At 40.6% G+C, this 16,272-nt stretch overlaps 1 protein-coding gene across 2 annotated transcripts in view; it reads left to right on the top strand.

Moving 5' to 3' along the window:
• LNP1 (leukemia NUP98 fusion partner 1) overlaps positions 1-11,020 on the top strand; it is a 36,070-nt gene extending 25,050 nt beyond the window's left edge. Inside the window, exons 3-5 of one of the 2 annotated variants that reach the window (XM_069472541.1) lie at positions 614-616; positions 6,994-7,221; positions 10,694-11,020. In XM_069472541.1, the coding sequence (XP_069328642.1) occupies positions 614-616; positions 6,994-7,221; positions 10,694-10,843 (381 nt within the window). In that variant the 3' untranslated portion in view covers positions 10,844-11,020. The remainder of the gene's footprint in view (positions 1-613; positions 617-6,993; positions 7,222-10,693) is intronic. The other variant, XM_069472540.1, reaches the window with a different exon arrangement.
• The last annotated feature ends 5,252 nt before the right edge of the window (positions 11,021-16,272 follow it).

Consider the following 16,272-nt stretch of genomic DNA (forward strand, 5'->3'; position numbering starts at 1 on the left):
GGAATGAAACTAATGATAGAATTTTAGGCACTAGTGAGAACTCTGTAGGGGAGCTTTTAGCATAATGTTCTATGGACTTTTCTCTCTTCTACTAGGTGCTAAGGTGGAGGAGTTGCTAGAAAGGCAGCAGAGCGAAGTGGTTAGGAGCGAGGGCTCTGGAGCTGGCCTCTCGCAGCCTTCACCTACTAGTAGAACAACTCTGAACAAGCTGCTTAACTTCTCCCTGCCTCAAACTCCCCACGTGTAAATGGGATGGATGATAATAGTATACATCTCATAAGGGGGTTGTGAAGATTCGATGAGTAATGTATATATAGAACTTAGGACTGGTACTTAGTATCAACAATAATTTCTCCTCCTCCTCCCCCTCCTCCTCTTCCTCCTTCTTCTTTCTCCCCCTTTTCCTCCTCCTCTTCTTCTTCTCCTGCTTCTTTCACTCCTCCAGTTCCTTCTTTACTCCTCTTCCTTCATCTTCTTGTTTGTCCGCAGTCTTGAAACTTGGAAATTTTTTCCAGATGCCTTCAGTTAATTTCTGTAAAAAGTTCTAGAGATTTTCATTTTCCCTTTCCTTCATTGTCTTTAATGTTTCTTTTATATTACAATGGGAAAAGAGTTGGTAATTTCATATTGAAGATTGGCAGATGGCATAAATTCTGTTATGGACTGAGCGTTTGTGTTCCCCCATCCCTGATTCATATGTTGAAGCCCTAATCTCCAATATGATGGTATTTGGAGATGGAGCCTTTGGGAGATAGTTAGGGTTAAATGAGGTCATGAGGGTGGGGTCCTGGTGTGATAGGATTGATACTCTTATAAGGACAGACAACAAGCTGGACGAGATGGCTCACACATGTAACCCTAGCACTCTGGAGGCCGAGGTGGGAGGATCACTGGAGGGCAGGAGTTCAAGACCAGTCTGAGCAAGAGTGAGACCCCATCTGTACCAGCTATTCGGGAGGCTGAGGCAGGAGGATCCCTTGAGCACAGGAGTTTGAGATTGCAGTGACCTATGATGATGCCACTGCACTCCAGCCGGAGGCAACGGAGTGAGACTCTGTCTCAAAAAAATATATAAATAAGTAAATAAATAAAAGATAAAATAAAATAAAAGAGAGACAAGAGAGCTTGCTTTTTTTCTTTCTCCCCACATGAGCACAAAGAAGAGATCATGTGAGGATACAGTGAGAAGGCAGCCGTCTGCATGCCAGGAAGAGATTCCTCACCAGGAGCCCAATTAGCAAGAACCTTGAACCTTGATCTTGGACTTGCCAGCCTTTAAAACTGTGAAAAATAAATTTCTTTTTTGAGACCAAGTCTCATTCTGTTGCCCAGGCCCTCCCACTTCGGCCTCCCAGAGTGCTAGGATTACAGGTGTGAGCCATCTCACCCAGCCTGGTGTCTGTCCTTGTAAGGGTATTAATCCTATTACACTAGGACCCTACCCTCATGACCTCATTTAATCCTATCTCCCAAAGGCCCCATCATATTGGAGATTAGGGCTTCAACATATGAACTTGGGAAGGGGGAAACACAAACATTCAGTCCGTAACAGAACTTATGCCACAGAGTGCTGTGGTGTCAGCCTAGCTCACAGCCATATCAAACTCCTGGGCTCAAGCGATCGTCCTGCCTCAGCCTCCCAAGTAGCTGGGACTACAGGCACACACACCACCAAGCCTGGATAATTTTTTTTTTCTAGTTTTTGTAGAGACTGCGTCTTGTTCTTGCTCAGGCTGGTCTTGAACTCTTGGCCTCAAGCAATCCTCCCACCTTGGCTTCCCAAAGTGCTAGGATTATAGGCGTGAGCCAGCATGCCCAGCCATAGACTAACATAAAAATATTCCTCACAAAATTCTTTTAGACTAATTCCTAAAGCCCTTTAGATTATTATTATTTTTGTAACAGAATTCTATGAAAATTGGCACATTGTTACAAGTCACATTTACAGGCTGTTTCACATAGAAGTAGAATGAAGCTATTGCTGCTGTTGAAGACGAAAGCTTTAGGATTGCAAGTCTGGGAACCAGGTGTCTCATACTTAGGCTCTCCAATAATGTCACCAGTCATATGAGTCTTAGGCAAGGCTTAGCCTCACTAGAATTCATTTTCCTCATCTGTAAAAGGACGAAGAATCACTTCCCTATAGAATTTATTCTGAGGTTAGCAATCAAGGACATGGGCCCCAGAGCGCCCGGTACATACTGTGCACAAAGACTCGATATGGGTTTTATTATCCCAGCACCTGGATCTTTTTCCTTATTGTGTCTCATCTTGCTGTTAACCATTTGCTCCAGGGCAAGAAGGATACAACTGAAGGGTGATTGCAATTAAAGCCAGACTAAATAATATCAAGTAGTTAAGCCGTTGAAGTGAAGACATTACATAACCAACTCCCCTTGCCCCCTTCCTTTTAAGTTCATTGGCACTTTTAAAAAAGAAAATTTCTTTTTTTAGAGCATTTTAAGTACAAAGCAATACTGAGCAGAAGGTACAGAGATTTCCCATGTCCCCCATACTCCCACACATGCACAGCCTCCCCCATCATTAACATTCCCTCCAGAATGGTGCATTTGTTGCAATTGATCAACCTACCTTGACACATCATCACCCAGAGTCCACCGTGTACATTAGGGTTCACTCTTGGTATTGTATGTTGTAGAGGTTTGGACAAGTGTATAATGGCAGGTATCCACCATTATAGCAGCTTACAGAATAGTTTCACTGCTATAAAAACCCAATTTCTTTTTAAATGAGGACTTATGAGTTGGGGTCAGGGAGTGCATAGGATTTTTCTCTGACAGAGATTGTTGTTCTGGGACCGTAGTGGAGACAGCTGTGCTGTCCAGAGCACTCTCTTTTGTGAGGGTCGGTGCACCGGGGAGTCGTTGCACCCACAGGCAGTGCCTGCTGCCCACCGTGGAGCCCAGGAGCCCAGGCTAGCTCAGTGTGAGAAGATCCCAGTTCAGTGTGGGAGATTGATGGGTAAGCTGATTTTAAGCTATTTAGGACATTGTTTCATGTCTTTTTGAGGGAAGGGCATGTAAAATTCCAAAAATAGAGTTTGGTTGGCAAGTAAACATTTTTAAATGGGGGAACCTCTCCCTGTAACCATTTAGAATTCTCTTTTAAGAATATTCCACACAAAGTCACACACACACAGCAAAGAGACAAACTGGAAAACCTATCTGACATAAGGAGTTTTGAATACACATAGGCTTTGTTTTTGTTGTGATCAAAAATCTTGCCAGTCTTTTTTTTTTTTTTTTTTGAGACAGAGTCTTGCTTTGTTGCCCAGGCTAGAGTGAGTGCCGTGGCGTCAGCTTAGCTCACAGCAACCTCAAACTCCTGAGCTCAAGCAATCCTTCTGCCTCAGTCTCCTGAGTAGCTGGGACTACAGGCATGCGCTACCATGCCCGGCTATTTTTTTCTATATATATTTTTAGTTGGCCAGATAATTTCTTTCTATTTTTAGTAGAGACGAGGTCTCGCTCTTGCTCAGGCTGGTCTCGAACTCCTGACCTCGAGCCATCCACCCGCCTCGGCCTCCCAGAGTGCTAGGATTACAGGCGTGAGCCACCGCGCCTGGCCTCTTGCCAGTCTTTTTAGGCTCCTTAATGGAAAAGGACATTTGTACAAAATCACATTTCATTCCCACTGTCAAATTTTTAAGGCATGATTATTTTTCCCTGATCTATTATACATAATCACTAGAGATAACTATGAAAATACTAAAAAAGAGAAAGAAAAAAACAAGAGCACATCACTGAGAGAACCCCTGATAGCAGTTTGGTATATCTGAACATTGCCAACCTATGAAACTGCCCTCCTTGAATCTCTCAGTGTCTCCTCATTGCAGCCCTCCTGGCTGCTCTCAGGCCCTCTGCACTCCCCGTCCCCACCAAGGGCCTCCTTTCATGCCAGCCAGCTTGTCCTGTGGCCCTGCCTCTGCCTTGTGGTGCTCATCTTCCCGCTGAAAAGCACTCCCTGTCTCCTGATTAACCGTTGCTCCTCCTTCAGCCTGTAGCTCAATCCTCATGCATTCACAGAAATCCTCTGATCCCCCTCCCCCAGTCCCCCAACACCCACCCAAATATACATAGTTTGACCCTATTCTAACCTCTCATTGCACCTTGAACGTTCCCTTTATAGCATTTAGCTAAGGATGTAGGCATACGCCCTCTGTGTTCAACGTCTATCCCCCATGCAGACGCAAGCTCCAAGAGGGGGACACTCTGCCTCCTTTGCTCTCCCCGTTATCCACAGCACCTAGTCCCATGACTAACCTGCAGTAAATGGACTAAAACACACATATTTATCTTAGGTATCTTAGCAGCTTTACAAATCTTTAACCATATTCCTGATTATTTTTTGAGAGTAAGTTTCTAGACACATGTATTCATTTGCTAGGGCTGCCATATCAAAATACCACAGACTGGGTGGCGTAAACAATAGGAATTTATTTTCTTACAGTTCTGGAAGCTCAAAGTCCAAGATCAAGGTTTCTTCTGAGGCCTCTGTCTTTTGATTGCAGATGGCCACCTTCTCACCATATCCCCATATGGTCTTTCCTCTGCAAGCGAGGACTTCTGGTGTCACTCTGTGTGTCCAAATTTCCTCTTCTTATAAGATACCAGTCAGATTGGATTGAGGCTTATCCTAATGATCTCATTTTAACTTAATCAGCTCTTTAAAGGCCCTACTGCAAAATGCAGTCACATTCTGAGCTACTAGGGGTTAAAGCTTCAATGTATGAATTTTGGGGGATGCATAATCAGCTCATAACAATGTGCAATGGCTGCATCTAAGGAAGGGAATATTTTAAGCTCTTTGACACTTATTGCCAAAGGCTTTCTAGGAAGGCTATACACATTTATAATCCCAACAGGAAGAGATGATAGTTCCTCTTTCCATGTACTCTTGCCAGTGTTGGCATCACTAAAAAAATACTTTTTTTGCTTACCTGAAAGGTAAAATTTTATGTTATTTCATTTTACATAATCTTTGACTACTAACACAATACACATTTCTTACCATTTGATGTTCCCTTTTCTTTCATTTATTATTTTGTACATTCATTCATTCAGTATATATTGAATGAACTCATGCCATGAACAAGGCAAGATGCTTGGTACTAGCAGAGTGTAAAACATAGCCCTTGATATGGTGGAGCATTCAGTCTAATGGAGAAGAGAGACATTGAACAAAATTACCCAAATTGCTGATCATAGTTGTGATAAACATATCAAAGGAGAAATCTGAAGTCCCAGGAGAACATCTACCAGAGTCTTGAACCAAGCTGGGTCGTAGGAAAGGCTTTCTGGGGAAATGCAGTTTCTGCTGTGCCTGAAGGATGCTCAGTGATTAGGGAGGTGAGAGGGTGGGTGGTGGATGAGGTCAAGGGCAGGGAGGACTGCCTGTGCCACTGCCTGTGCTGTGCAGAGCAGGTGAATTGGAGGAACTGACCAAAGACCAGCGAGGCTGTGTCACTGAAGAGGTGCGGTGGTGCAAGATGAGGTACAAAGTGAAAAGGTGAGCAGGTGTGAGTTTGCTGCTGTTTTAACCATTCTGGCTGCTGTGGGCACAATGAAATAAAGGAATGAATATACAATATCCACTATTAGGAGGTGATTGCTATAATCTGGGTAAAACGTAATGATGACTTGGACTAGGACAAGAATGCTGGAATAAAGCACATAGTTTTGAGAGACCCTTGAGAGGTGGAATCTGCCGATGCAGCAGTTGGGTGTGGAGGATGGCTCCTGAGTTACTGGCCTGAGTAACCAGGTGAATGGTGGTGCCATCTCCTGAGCTAGGGGACACAGGAGGAGCAGGTTTGGGGAGGAGAGATGATGAGTTCAGATTTGGACAAGCTGAGGTGGGTGCCTATGGGACACCACAAGGAGACATTACATGAGCAGAAGCTCATAGGAGAAGCCTGGGTTAATGATATAAATTAGGAAATCAAATTATAGCTAGCAATTGAAGCCTAGGGTTGAGTATTTAGGAAAACAGTGCAAAGTGAGAAAGGAAAGGTAGGGAAATAAGACTAGTCTAGAACCCTCCAACGGTTATGAGCCAATAGAAGGAAAAGTAAACACAAATGTCTAAATCACAGTGGCAGAAATATCAAAGGGAAACAAGAGGTTGCAGTGGCAGAAGATAAGGAAAAAGTGTTTCCAGAAAGGTCCTGTGGGCACTCGAGTTGAATGCTACTGAATGATTAAGATAAATGACCAAAAAGTGCACAGAATTTGGCAACATGGAGACTAATATCCTTACCAAAATTAGCTGTGGGTGCAAAAGCTATATTGGAGTGGGTTGGAGAGTGAGAGAAATTGAGACAGCAAGTGTCATATTTCCTTCAAAAAGTTAGGCTTCTCTAGACTGTCCTTTGCTCATTTTCTAACTGAAATTTTAACATTAATGTCATTGTATTATATGGCTTCTTTATATGTGTGTGTGAGATGGATATTTATTAAACGTTAATAATATGCAGCACTGTTTTTTAGTTTCTTCATCTGTGGTTTAATTTTGTTTATATTGCTTTGGATACACATTGGCTTTATTTTTATATAGTTAAATTAATTTTTCCCTTATGACTTCTTCCATTGCTCTTTTGCTTAGAGAGTCCCTCTCCATATAGAAATTACACAAATATTCATCTTTATATTATTTCCTAAACATTCATGGCTTCATTAGAAGATTTTTAAAAAGCATTTTGGAATTTATTTTTATATATCAATTTAAGGCTTGGAGTGCTTCATTTTAGTGTCCTAGTGGTGGAGTAGCAAGTAACAAAGCTAGTCTTGGGATAGTCTACTCAGTCTTTTAACCAGTTTACTTTGCTGCCTCTTTATAGGAGAAAGATCTTATTGATCAAGAAGATAAAATTTCATTTCAACATGAAATTTGTTTAGTTTATAGACATTCTGCCACTATGCTGACATTGTATAGTCTCTTTATATTGTAAAATTTTTTATTCTGTATTCCCAGAATATGCTTTCCAGAATTACATCATCTGACCACCATCCTAGAAGGCATTCTCATGAGGACCAGGAATTTCGAGGCTGTACCCACATGCGGGATTACAGAAAATACTCAGGGGATGGATCATTCAAGGAGCCACTGGCATCAAAAGGAAGATCGGATTCCAGAGTTCAGGAATTTTCGGATTCCTTTGAACAGCAACTGTGCTTTAGAACCAAACGTTCTGCATCTTTGGTATGTAACAGAGCTACTGAATATTTAAGCCACTTTAGAAATGGAAACCCAAAGAGTTTGTCCTCCTCAAGTTTGAGGAGAACAAATCTAACTCCTCCTTCATTTACAGCATAGTGATGAGATCTTTGAAAAATGACAGTTTAAGATAGCTCAGGGGAACAAAATTTTGTAATTATTATTTTTATTCAAGACATCTGGTGTAGGAAGAATTCCAAGGTCCTCTAATTCTTTGAGCCTGCTTTCATCAACCTAATTATAAGTAATTGTGACTCATTTTCCTTTTATTATTTGAAGAAGAGAAAAACTTCTAAGACTCCTCCTTTCAAATTTAATTCACTAGCAAATAGTCTATGATGGGGTTGGTTTCCCTTGTACTTTTAAAAAATCACACACAGAAGGAACTCTCTGGACAGTCTAGCAAGTATCCAAGAGTTGGAGTGGTCCGGTGCTCACGATGACCTCCTGGGAGTCTAAGGAAAGCACAAAGGAGAGATGGACTAGCAATGGGCAAAAGAAAAGAAACTCCATGGATGATGCCAAACTTGATGCATAAAGTAATATACTAGAGATCAATTAATTTGGGGGTGGTTTCAACTCTGCAAAATGCTCACTGAATGGCCTTGAGAAAAATACTTCCTTGTTGTGGGTCTTTGGTTTTTTTTGTATGTTACAAAACAAGAATAATAATAGGTTGCTGCCATTTAGTTGGCAAAGCAAGTAATTAAACCTAAGAGTATTGACTCCTGGTTCTTGAGCCAGACTCTAAATGCACAAGTGAAAACACTTGGGTGCTTCCTACTTCTTTGTCCATCTGAGCACAGTGAGTGCTGTCTACCTAGCAGCCTGGCTGTTGGGACTGTCCCTGTGCATCTTTGCCTTGCAGAGTGACATTGTTTATCTATGATTCCCTTTTGGAAGGCTTTTCTCTCTACCTGATCATAACAGGAATAAGGAAGGCAGAATAGTGAAGAGCTGTCATTTACTGTATCTAAACCTTATTATTAAGAATTCCTATTTTGTCTTTTCCTTCTATTTGTTTTGATAAGGTTTCAGACTTAGAGAAATGTTGCAAGAATAGGACAAAGAATTCCCATATACCCTTCACCTTGATTTCCTTCAAATGTTAACGTGTTATTATATTTGCCTACACTCTTTCTTTCCTTCCCATCTCCAAAGGCACAAGAACATTCTCTTACATAAACACAATACAATAATTGAACTCAGGATGTTAATACAATACTATTAAATCTAATCTGTAAACCTTATTTATATTTTTTGTCAGTTGTCCCAATAACATTTTTTATAGTGACAATCCAGATCATGTGTTCTGACCAATTTTCATGTCCCTAAAATCTGTGGAGCAGTTTCTTAGTCTGCCTTGTCTTTCACAACATTGGCATTTTCTGAAGACTACAGGCCAGTTACTTTTTAGGATGACTTTTAATTTGGGATATTTCCTCCTGATGAGATTCAGATTATGAATGTGTAACAGGAATAAAACAGAAGGGAAAGAATTCTTGTTTTAAAATTGACATGTTAAAATGTGTATCAATTCAGGAGATGTACCTGCTTTAAATCCTTCCTGAAATAAGGTAGGGCATAAATATCTCTTGAAAAAAAAATTTTTTTTTTGGAAAAAATTTTAATCCGAGCTGTTCTTTATTGATTCTGATGGCTTCAGAAAGAATTTTATATAACAACTCATACTCATATAATTGCTTATTTGAAATCCATTTGCTAATATTATAAGCCCTAAAAGTACATAAACATTAAGTCAGTTTGCTGAATTAAAGACATATTCATCACATTATCTCTAAAATATAAACTATGTTTGTTTCATTTATTTTCCAAGTTCTTCCTTTTGAGGTCCAAGACAATCAAGGGAGGTTTTTCAACTTTTTTGACTCAACAACTCTTTCCCTAATTGTATGTAATATTGAGAAACCTGTTAGGAATTCATAAAATCATTTAAAAGTTTGTATATTATATAATAACTGATTTAAAGTTAAATATTTTATATCAGTTTTTAAAGAGACATTATCAAATTTATCTTAAAGCAAAATTAAAAATTCAGAACATATACAGATGCTTTTAAACTTTTTACAGTCTACATATTTTTCTAAAGTTAACTACATTAAAAAGTGTGATTTGTCAGCAAATTTAAAAAATGATATATATTATCTTTTGTTTGGGGATGAAATGTATACTAATATCTAGACTTAAATTTTACATATTTTGGCATCAAAAAGAGACAGAAACTGCTTTTGTGGCCTGATAATGACCAACAACAATAAATTCTTTCATTTTGATATTGAAAAACTCAACTGGCTTATTTTGAAAATTTTCACATTTTGTTTCAAAGTGATGTGGTAAGAAAATATATTTTAGATCATTATTTATGAGCATTTCTCAGAAAGTCTTTATTCTCAGTAAGGAAAAAAGCCAAATTGGAAATGATCATCACGACATTTTCTCCTTTTGTACTGTTCTGTTATGTGTTAGAGACATACATGACTGCAAAATACGAATTTTGAGCAGACGAGTGCGAGTGATGAATCTAATGGAAATTACCTGGAGACATGCTCGCAGAGCTAGGACAAATTTTAAGTTCCTCTTAACTTGTATCTCTGCTTCATTGTTTGTTTTGCTTTCTGACTTTAATCGATGAACTACTAATAATAGAAATGAAACGATCCAGGTATAAAAACAATTTAACATTGTAGAGTAGCTGACACCACTGCAGTGACCAGACATCTCTGTAACTCTCAACTTGCCTGGCGGAGTGCTGACCTGCTCACGTGACTGCCATAGTCCCTCATCATATCACCCAGTTTATCGTTATCGTTGCACTTACTGCTATTACTTATTTTCTCATTTCCTTTTAGGCTTATTTAGGAAGTAAGGTCTATTTAGTGTCATCTCTCCTGATCCTAGAACAACAGTATGCATTCAATAAATCAGGGAAGAAATATGGAACCCCCAGGGCCACCTGTTCTGGAAGGTTCATCTGGTTGAACGTCACTCCTCAACACTTCATCCTTCACACAATCCTCACATTAAAATCCGGTGCAAACCCTACTTTTAACGTAATTTTATGGAGTGAACACAGGGGGGTTAGAACCAGTCCATGTGTGGTCTCACATGCCACTTTCCTTTTCAAAAAGCACCAGGAGACTATGAATTTCATCATGCTAGGAAATCACATCCCTCAGTACGTCAGAGGCAAAGCGTCACAGTCATGTGCAGGTTGAGCTTCCCAGATTGTCTGCTGATGCTCAAGCCCTCTCTTCCTTTTCTTTGTGAATAAAACCGTTAGCAACACTTTCAGGTTTATGCTAATTTATTTCTAGGACCGAAGATGTGGAAGTCTGCTAAACGATCAGGGCTTTCTTCATGTCTTACTGTTAAAAGAAATGTGAAGTGTTGTCAGTAGCTGGTGCATTTCTACCCTTTTCTGATCCTTCTGTTTCAGGGACCCGAGAGCAGGAAGGAGAGAAATGAAAGAGAACGCCTGAGGATGGAGATAAGATCCCAAAAGAAAGCAGAGGAAGGAAGGAGCTCTAGGAAAGAAGAACCCAGAGAAGCGTGCATGGCTCCCCTGCTTGAAAAGGGGTCTGAATAATACTTTGCTACCACATTATGGCATCAAACGCTACTCGGTTTTTGTGAGCCCTAACACACCATTTCAGGACGTTGGTGGGGAGGAGGGGACAGCTGTGAGGAGTGTCTGCAGAGGCTGAGTGACTGAAGCGGGACTGGTATGAGGCTGCTCCGCAAGACGACTCGCGTCATACCCCGCTGCTGCTGGCGTCTTAGTTGAGAGTGTCATCCGTGTTGTTGGCCTTTTATGGGAATAAAGAGAATAAAAGGTATTTTAATAGAATAAAGAAAATTTTGAAAATGTAAAAAAGATATTTAAAGAGCCACCCACATATCTTCACTAACCCTTCTTCCACGTCAACCTCACACATCATCTTAAATATAATAAAAGTCATTGGTGTGACTCTACGTTTGCTTTCTTCTTAGAAGTAATTATGTAAGTATGTCTAATGGCCATCGTTTCAGGAGAACTGGTAATTAACATGCCAAGTACCATGTTGAATGCTTTAATGCGTTACTTAAAATAATCCTCACCGCTCCGAGGTGGGACCTTGAATTAGTCAGCGTTCTCCAGAGAGACAGAACCAATAAGAGACACCAGGGCTGTCTGGAAAGTATCCAGCCATGTAATATGAAAAACAGAGACATTTATTATATTAACCAGGGCTGGATACTTTCTGGACAGCCCTCATATATACAGGTATAGAAATATGAGAGACTTATGAGGGGAATTGGCTCACGAGGTTATGGAGGCTGAGAAGACCCCAGTAGGCTGTCTGCCAGCTGGAGAAGCAAGGGAGCTGACAGGTGGGGCTCAGTCCAAGTCCAGAGGCCTCAAAACCAGGGAAGCCCATGGTCTAACTCTCAGTCTGAGGCTGAAGGCCCAAGAACCTGGGGGTTGGGGAGGTGGCACTGGTATAAGTCTCTGAGTTTAAAGGCCAGAGAACTTTGAGTTCAGGTGTCCCAGGGGAAGAGAAGAAGGGTGTTCCAGCTCCAGAAGGGAGCGAGCGAGCTAATTCACCTTTCCTCTGCCTTTTTGTTCTGTCTGGGCCTACCGGGTGGCACCTATTCATATTGGGTGAGGGAGGATCTTCCTTACTCAGTCCACAGATTCAAATGCCAACCTCCTGCAGAAATGCCTGCACAGATACACCCAGAAATAATGCTTTACCAGCTATCTGAGTACACTTTAGTCAAGTCAAGCTGACATCTAACATTAGTCATCACAGACCTATTCTTCTCTTCACTTTCTGGTTGAGGAAACTGACATTTAGAAAAGTTGTGTAGCTTGCTGGTGTGGTGGCAGAGTTAGGGCTAGAGCCCAGTTCATTCTGATACCAGAGCTCATGCTCCTAACGTGAGGCAGAACCTTTATTTCCCTCTAGAAGCAGTTCCCAACTTAGCATCTGTGTGACGTGCATGTGCATGAGCGGGAGTGAGTGAGAACAGCAGGCGTGGGGTAGTTAAAATTTTTATTACATGGAGGGAGACTGATTCTCTGAGCTCAGCTTTATATTCTGGGTTTAACTTTATGAGACCACATTATATCACTAATTTTTTCCCTCAAAGAAAAGATACTGGGATTCTCTAATGCTCTCCTTGTTTATTCTTCATCTCTGCCTTGGATCTTCAGATGCCCAAAGGCAGCTAGAGTCTCCATTTTGTAAAGAAGAAAATCTCCCAAAACTACTACTTATAACTAATACTGTAATTTATTGCTTATGCAAGACACTAACTTGGACATAGACAGTAGAAAGAAGAAGAAAAAGGAGAATGAAAGAAATAAGAGAAAAACAGTGCAAGAAAAGTAAAATATCCATGATCTTGACTGGCATTCTTTCAACTTTGAAACAGCCACTACTTTCATCCATTCTGGATTGATGCTTCCACGCGGCCTTTCTAACACTGTAGTATGCTTTGAGCTATCACACGGTGACTTTTGCCTGTTAATTGCCACCACTGAGGGGGAGGAGGGGACCTGCCACATACTGCAGTCTGCTTCGTACATGCCTGCTTTGTACTGCAGTCATGGGTAGGACAGTTGTTTCCTTGCCCTCACTTTGGCTACATTTTAGTCTTGCCAACCAAGTGTCAGATTTGGAGATGGTTCATTCACCTACTCTGGCTTCTATAGAAAGGTCTGGGGAGAGGTGGCCCACTCATGAGGAAGGAACTAAACTGGGGTGGATTTTCCTTACCCGGCGGATGGCTGGCTGAGTCAGTAGTTGCCTCCTACTCCAGCCGTGATATCTGTGAGGTTTCTTCCTCTCCCTAGACTCAAGGATGACAGTATGAGAAAAAAAATCATGACTGCAAATTTTATAATATATTTCATCAAACTGGAACGAAGTCTATTGTCAACATACTTTCAGGACCATAGTAGAGGCAGGGGGACTCTCTGAAAATGAAGTCTTTAGTTTATTGCATTGATTGTGTCACAAAACAATATGTTTTATAATAAAAAATTCAGATTTAGAAAAAGGATAAAAAATAAAAATGTGCTAGTCTATCTACTCAGAGACAAATATGGTTAATACTTTCCAGAATGTTATCTATGTGTACATGTGCACATAAATATATGCATACATAAAACACTTTTTCCAGTCATCATCTCATTTCAGTTAGCAATATATGGTTAACCTATTTTCAGATCAACAAAATAGTCAATTGTACAGTTTTAATGGCTCCTTTCCAATAGCTTGTCTTCCATCCATGAAAACCTTCCCTCATAATATATCAAGAGATATCATCCTTGATATTCAATAGTTACCACTTAGCTATCTTTCCTTTCACAGAAAATTTCTCAAAGTGTTATCTACATTTCCCCTCAACTCAGCCTGCTGCAATGTGACTTCTGTCCTTACCCTGCATAGAAACTGTTCTCTTCAAAGTCATACATGACCTCCCTACTGTCAAATCCTGTAAAGACATTGCTCTCGTTACCTGCAGTCCTCAACCCCTGGGCTGTGGACCAGTACCAGTGTGTGGCCAGTTAGGAGCCAGGCTGCACAGCAGGAGGTGAGCAGGAGGTGAGCCAGCAAAGCTTCATCTGTGTTTACAGCCACTCCCCAGGACTTGCATCACTGCATAAGCCCTGCCTCCTGTCAGATCAGCCGGGGCATTAGATTCTCACAGGAGCATGAACTCTACCGCAAACTGCACAGGGGAAGGATCTAGGTTATGTGGGCTCCTTATGAGAATCTAATGCCCGATGATCTAAGGTGGAGCTGAGGCGGTGATGCTAGCACTGGGAAGTGGCTGCAAATACAGATTATTATTAACAGAGAGGGTTGACTGCACAATAAATGTAATGCACTTGAATCATCCTGAAACCATCTCTACCACTCCAGTCCATGGAAAAATTATTTTCCATGAAACCGGTCCCTGGTGCCAAAAAGGTTGGGGACAGCTGCTTGTTATTTTGTGTGACTTCTTGCCAGCACCTGACAGTGCTGATCCCTATCCTTCTTTGTTGAGACTTACCTTCTCCTGGGTTTCCTTGTACCCCTCTGATGGCTCCTGGCTGGTCTTTGGTGAGAGATCCTTATACCTTAATATTGGTTTTTCTCTGCCCAAGCACTTGTCTCAATCACCTTGTTCTCTCTGGGCAATCTCAGACACACCCGTGGTGTCAGCCACCTATGTGCCGAGGGCTCCCAAATCTGTCCCCGTGGTGCACGCTCTCTCCCAAGCGCCAGACACATACATACAACTGTCCCTTGGACGTACACACAGTTGAAGGTTTACAGGCATCTCAAACTCACTTTTTAAAAGTAAAGTATTCTTTCTTGCCCTGGCTGCTTTCCATCTGCCCCTCCTCCTACGTTCCCTGACTCAGTGAATGGTTGTATCATTTACCAGTTGCTCAAGCAAGAACCTGCATGGGTTTGAAGCCACCAGCATTCCTCTTCTCTCACTCTCCATCCAATTAATCATAAACTTCTGCCTATTTTACCTCTAAATAACACTTGGAGCTACCCAATTTCCTCCATTCTCATTGCCATGACCTGATTCTAGGCCCTGTATTAGCTCATCTTGTTTTTGACAAAAGAAATGATAGTATTTTAGATGTATTTCGTTAAATCAAATATATTATTAAAATTGACTTCACCATTTTCCCTTTTTAAAATGTGGCTATTAGAAAATCAAAAATGTGCCTCACATTATATTTCTATTAGACAGCACTGATCTATACCCTAACTGTCAAGCCTCTTTTGTGTTATTTGAATTTTATTTTTATTCACTTTTATGGAGCTTAAAATGTATTGGAATTTAATTAATCCAAGGTGTTATTTAGGGTTAATTGGCCTAACACTAGTTACAACATTTTAAGTAAAGTTTATTGTACCTGAATCTGTCTTCCTTCCTTCCTTCCTTCCTCTTTCTTTCTCTATCTTCCTTATTTCCATCTTTTTCTCTCTAAGTAAAAATGTCCTTGTCTGTTCATATTTTCTCCTGTGCTATAGCATTCCTCAGGCAGGTTTTATCATGTAAGGTAATGATTTCCTGACATGTTTGTCTTCCCCTCTAGACTGTGAACACGTAGTGGCAGAAACCATATCTTAATCATCTTTGCATTTCCAAAACCCAAAAGGTGCCTATCACACAGCAGTGACTCAATATCTGGTTGGTCCTCCACATCCATGGGATCCATCCACATCTGTGGATTCAACCAACCATGGATCAAAAATATTTTTTTAAAAAATCAAAAAAAAATTACAAAATTAAAATACAAATTAAAAACACAGTATCACCATGATTTTACATAGCATTTACATTGTATTCGCTATTATAAGTAATCTAGAGATGATTTTAAAGTACACAGGAGGATCTGGATAGGTTATATACAAACATTGTGCCATTTTATGTAAGGGACTTGAGCATCGTTGGACTTTGATATCTGTGGGGGTCCTGGAAGCAATCTTCCGTGGATACCGAGTGGATACTGAGGGACCACTGTACATAGTTTGAGGCTGGCTGTGACTCTAAACAAAGAGGGCCCTAAAACTTGAAGTAATTCTGCCTATTTTAGTCAAGACATTGTCATCTATTACTCTCTCAAAATGAAAAATTGTATTCATAGTTAATATTTTCCCTCCTAAAATGGAAACTTTTTTGCAGTAGTATTTGACACACTTTCAAAGAATGTAGAGCATGTAAAAGAGAATGTGACAGTCCCCCAGAAAAGGCAAGTGTCAGAATTATGAACGAGTTCAGCATTTCTGGTTACTTTACTCTAGAGGGCAGACTTGAACAACATTTGGATGTAATGCTGGACACAAGCCTCAGTGTTTGGCCAATGACAAAATCACTATCATTACTTTCAAGTAGAAAGGACAGAACTGCAGCATTTCCTATCAAAACCTTCAGAGGGTGGACTAAACAAATTAAATGCTGGGTAATTTTTTATGACTTATTCATGTATTTAAGGGTACACATGATGGAAGATGA

This window comes from Eulemur rufifrons, chromosome 7 (assembly GCF_041146395.1).
Source record: "Eulemur rufifrons isolate Redbay chromosome 7, OSU_ERuf_1, whole genome shotgun sequence".
Taxonomy (NCBI): Eukaryota; Metazoa; Chordata; class Mammalia; order Primates; family Lemuridae; genus Eulemur; species Eulemur rufifrons.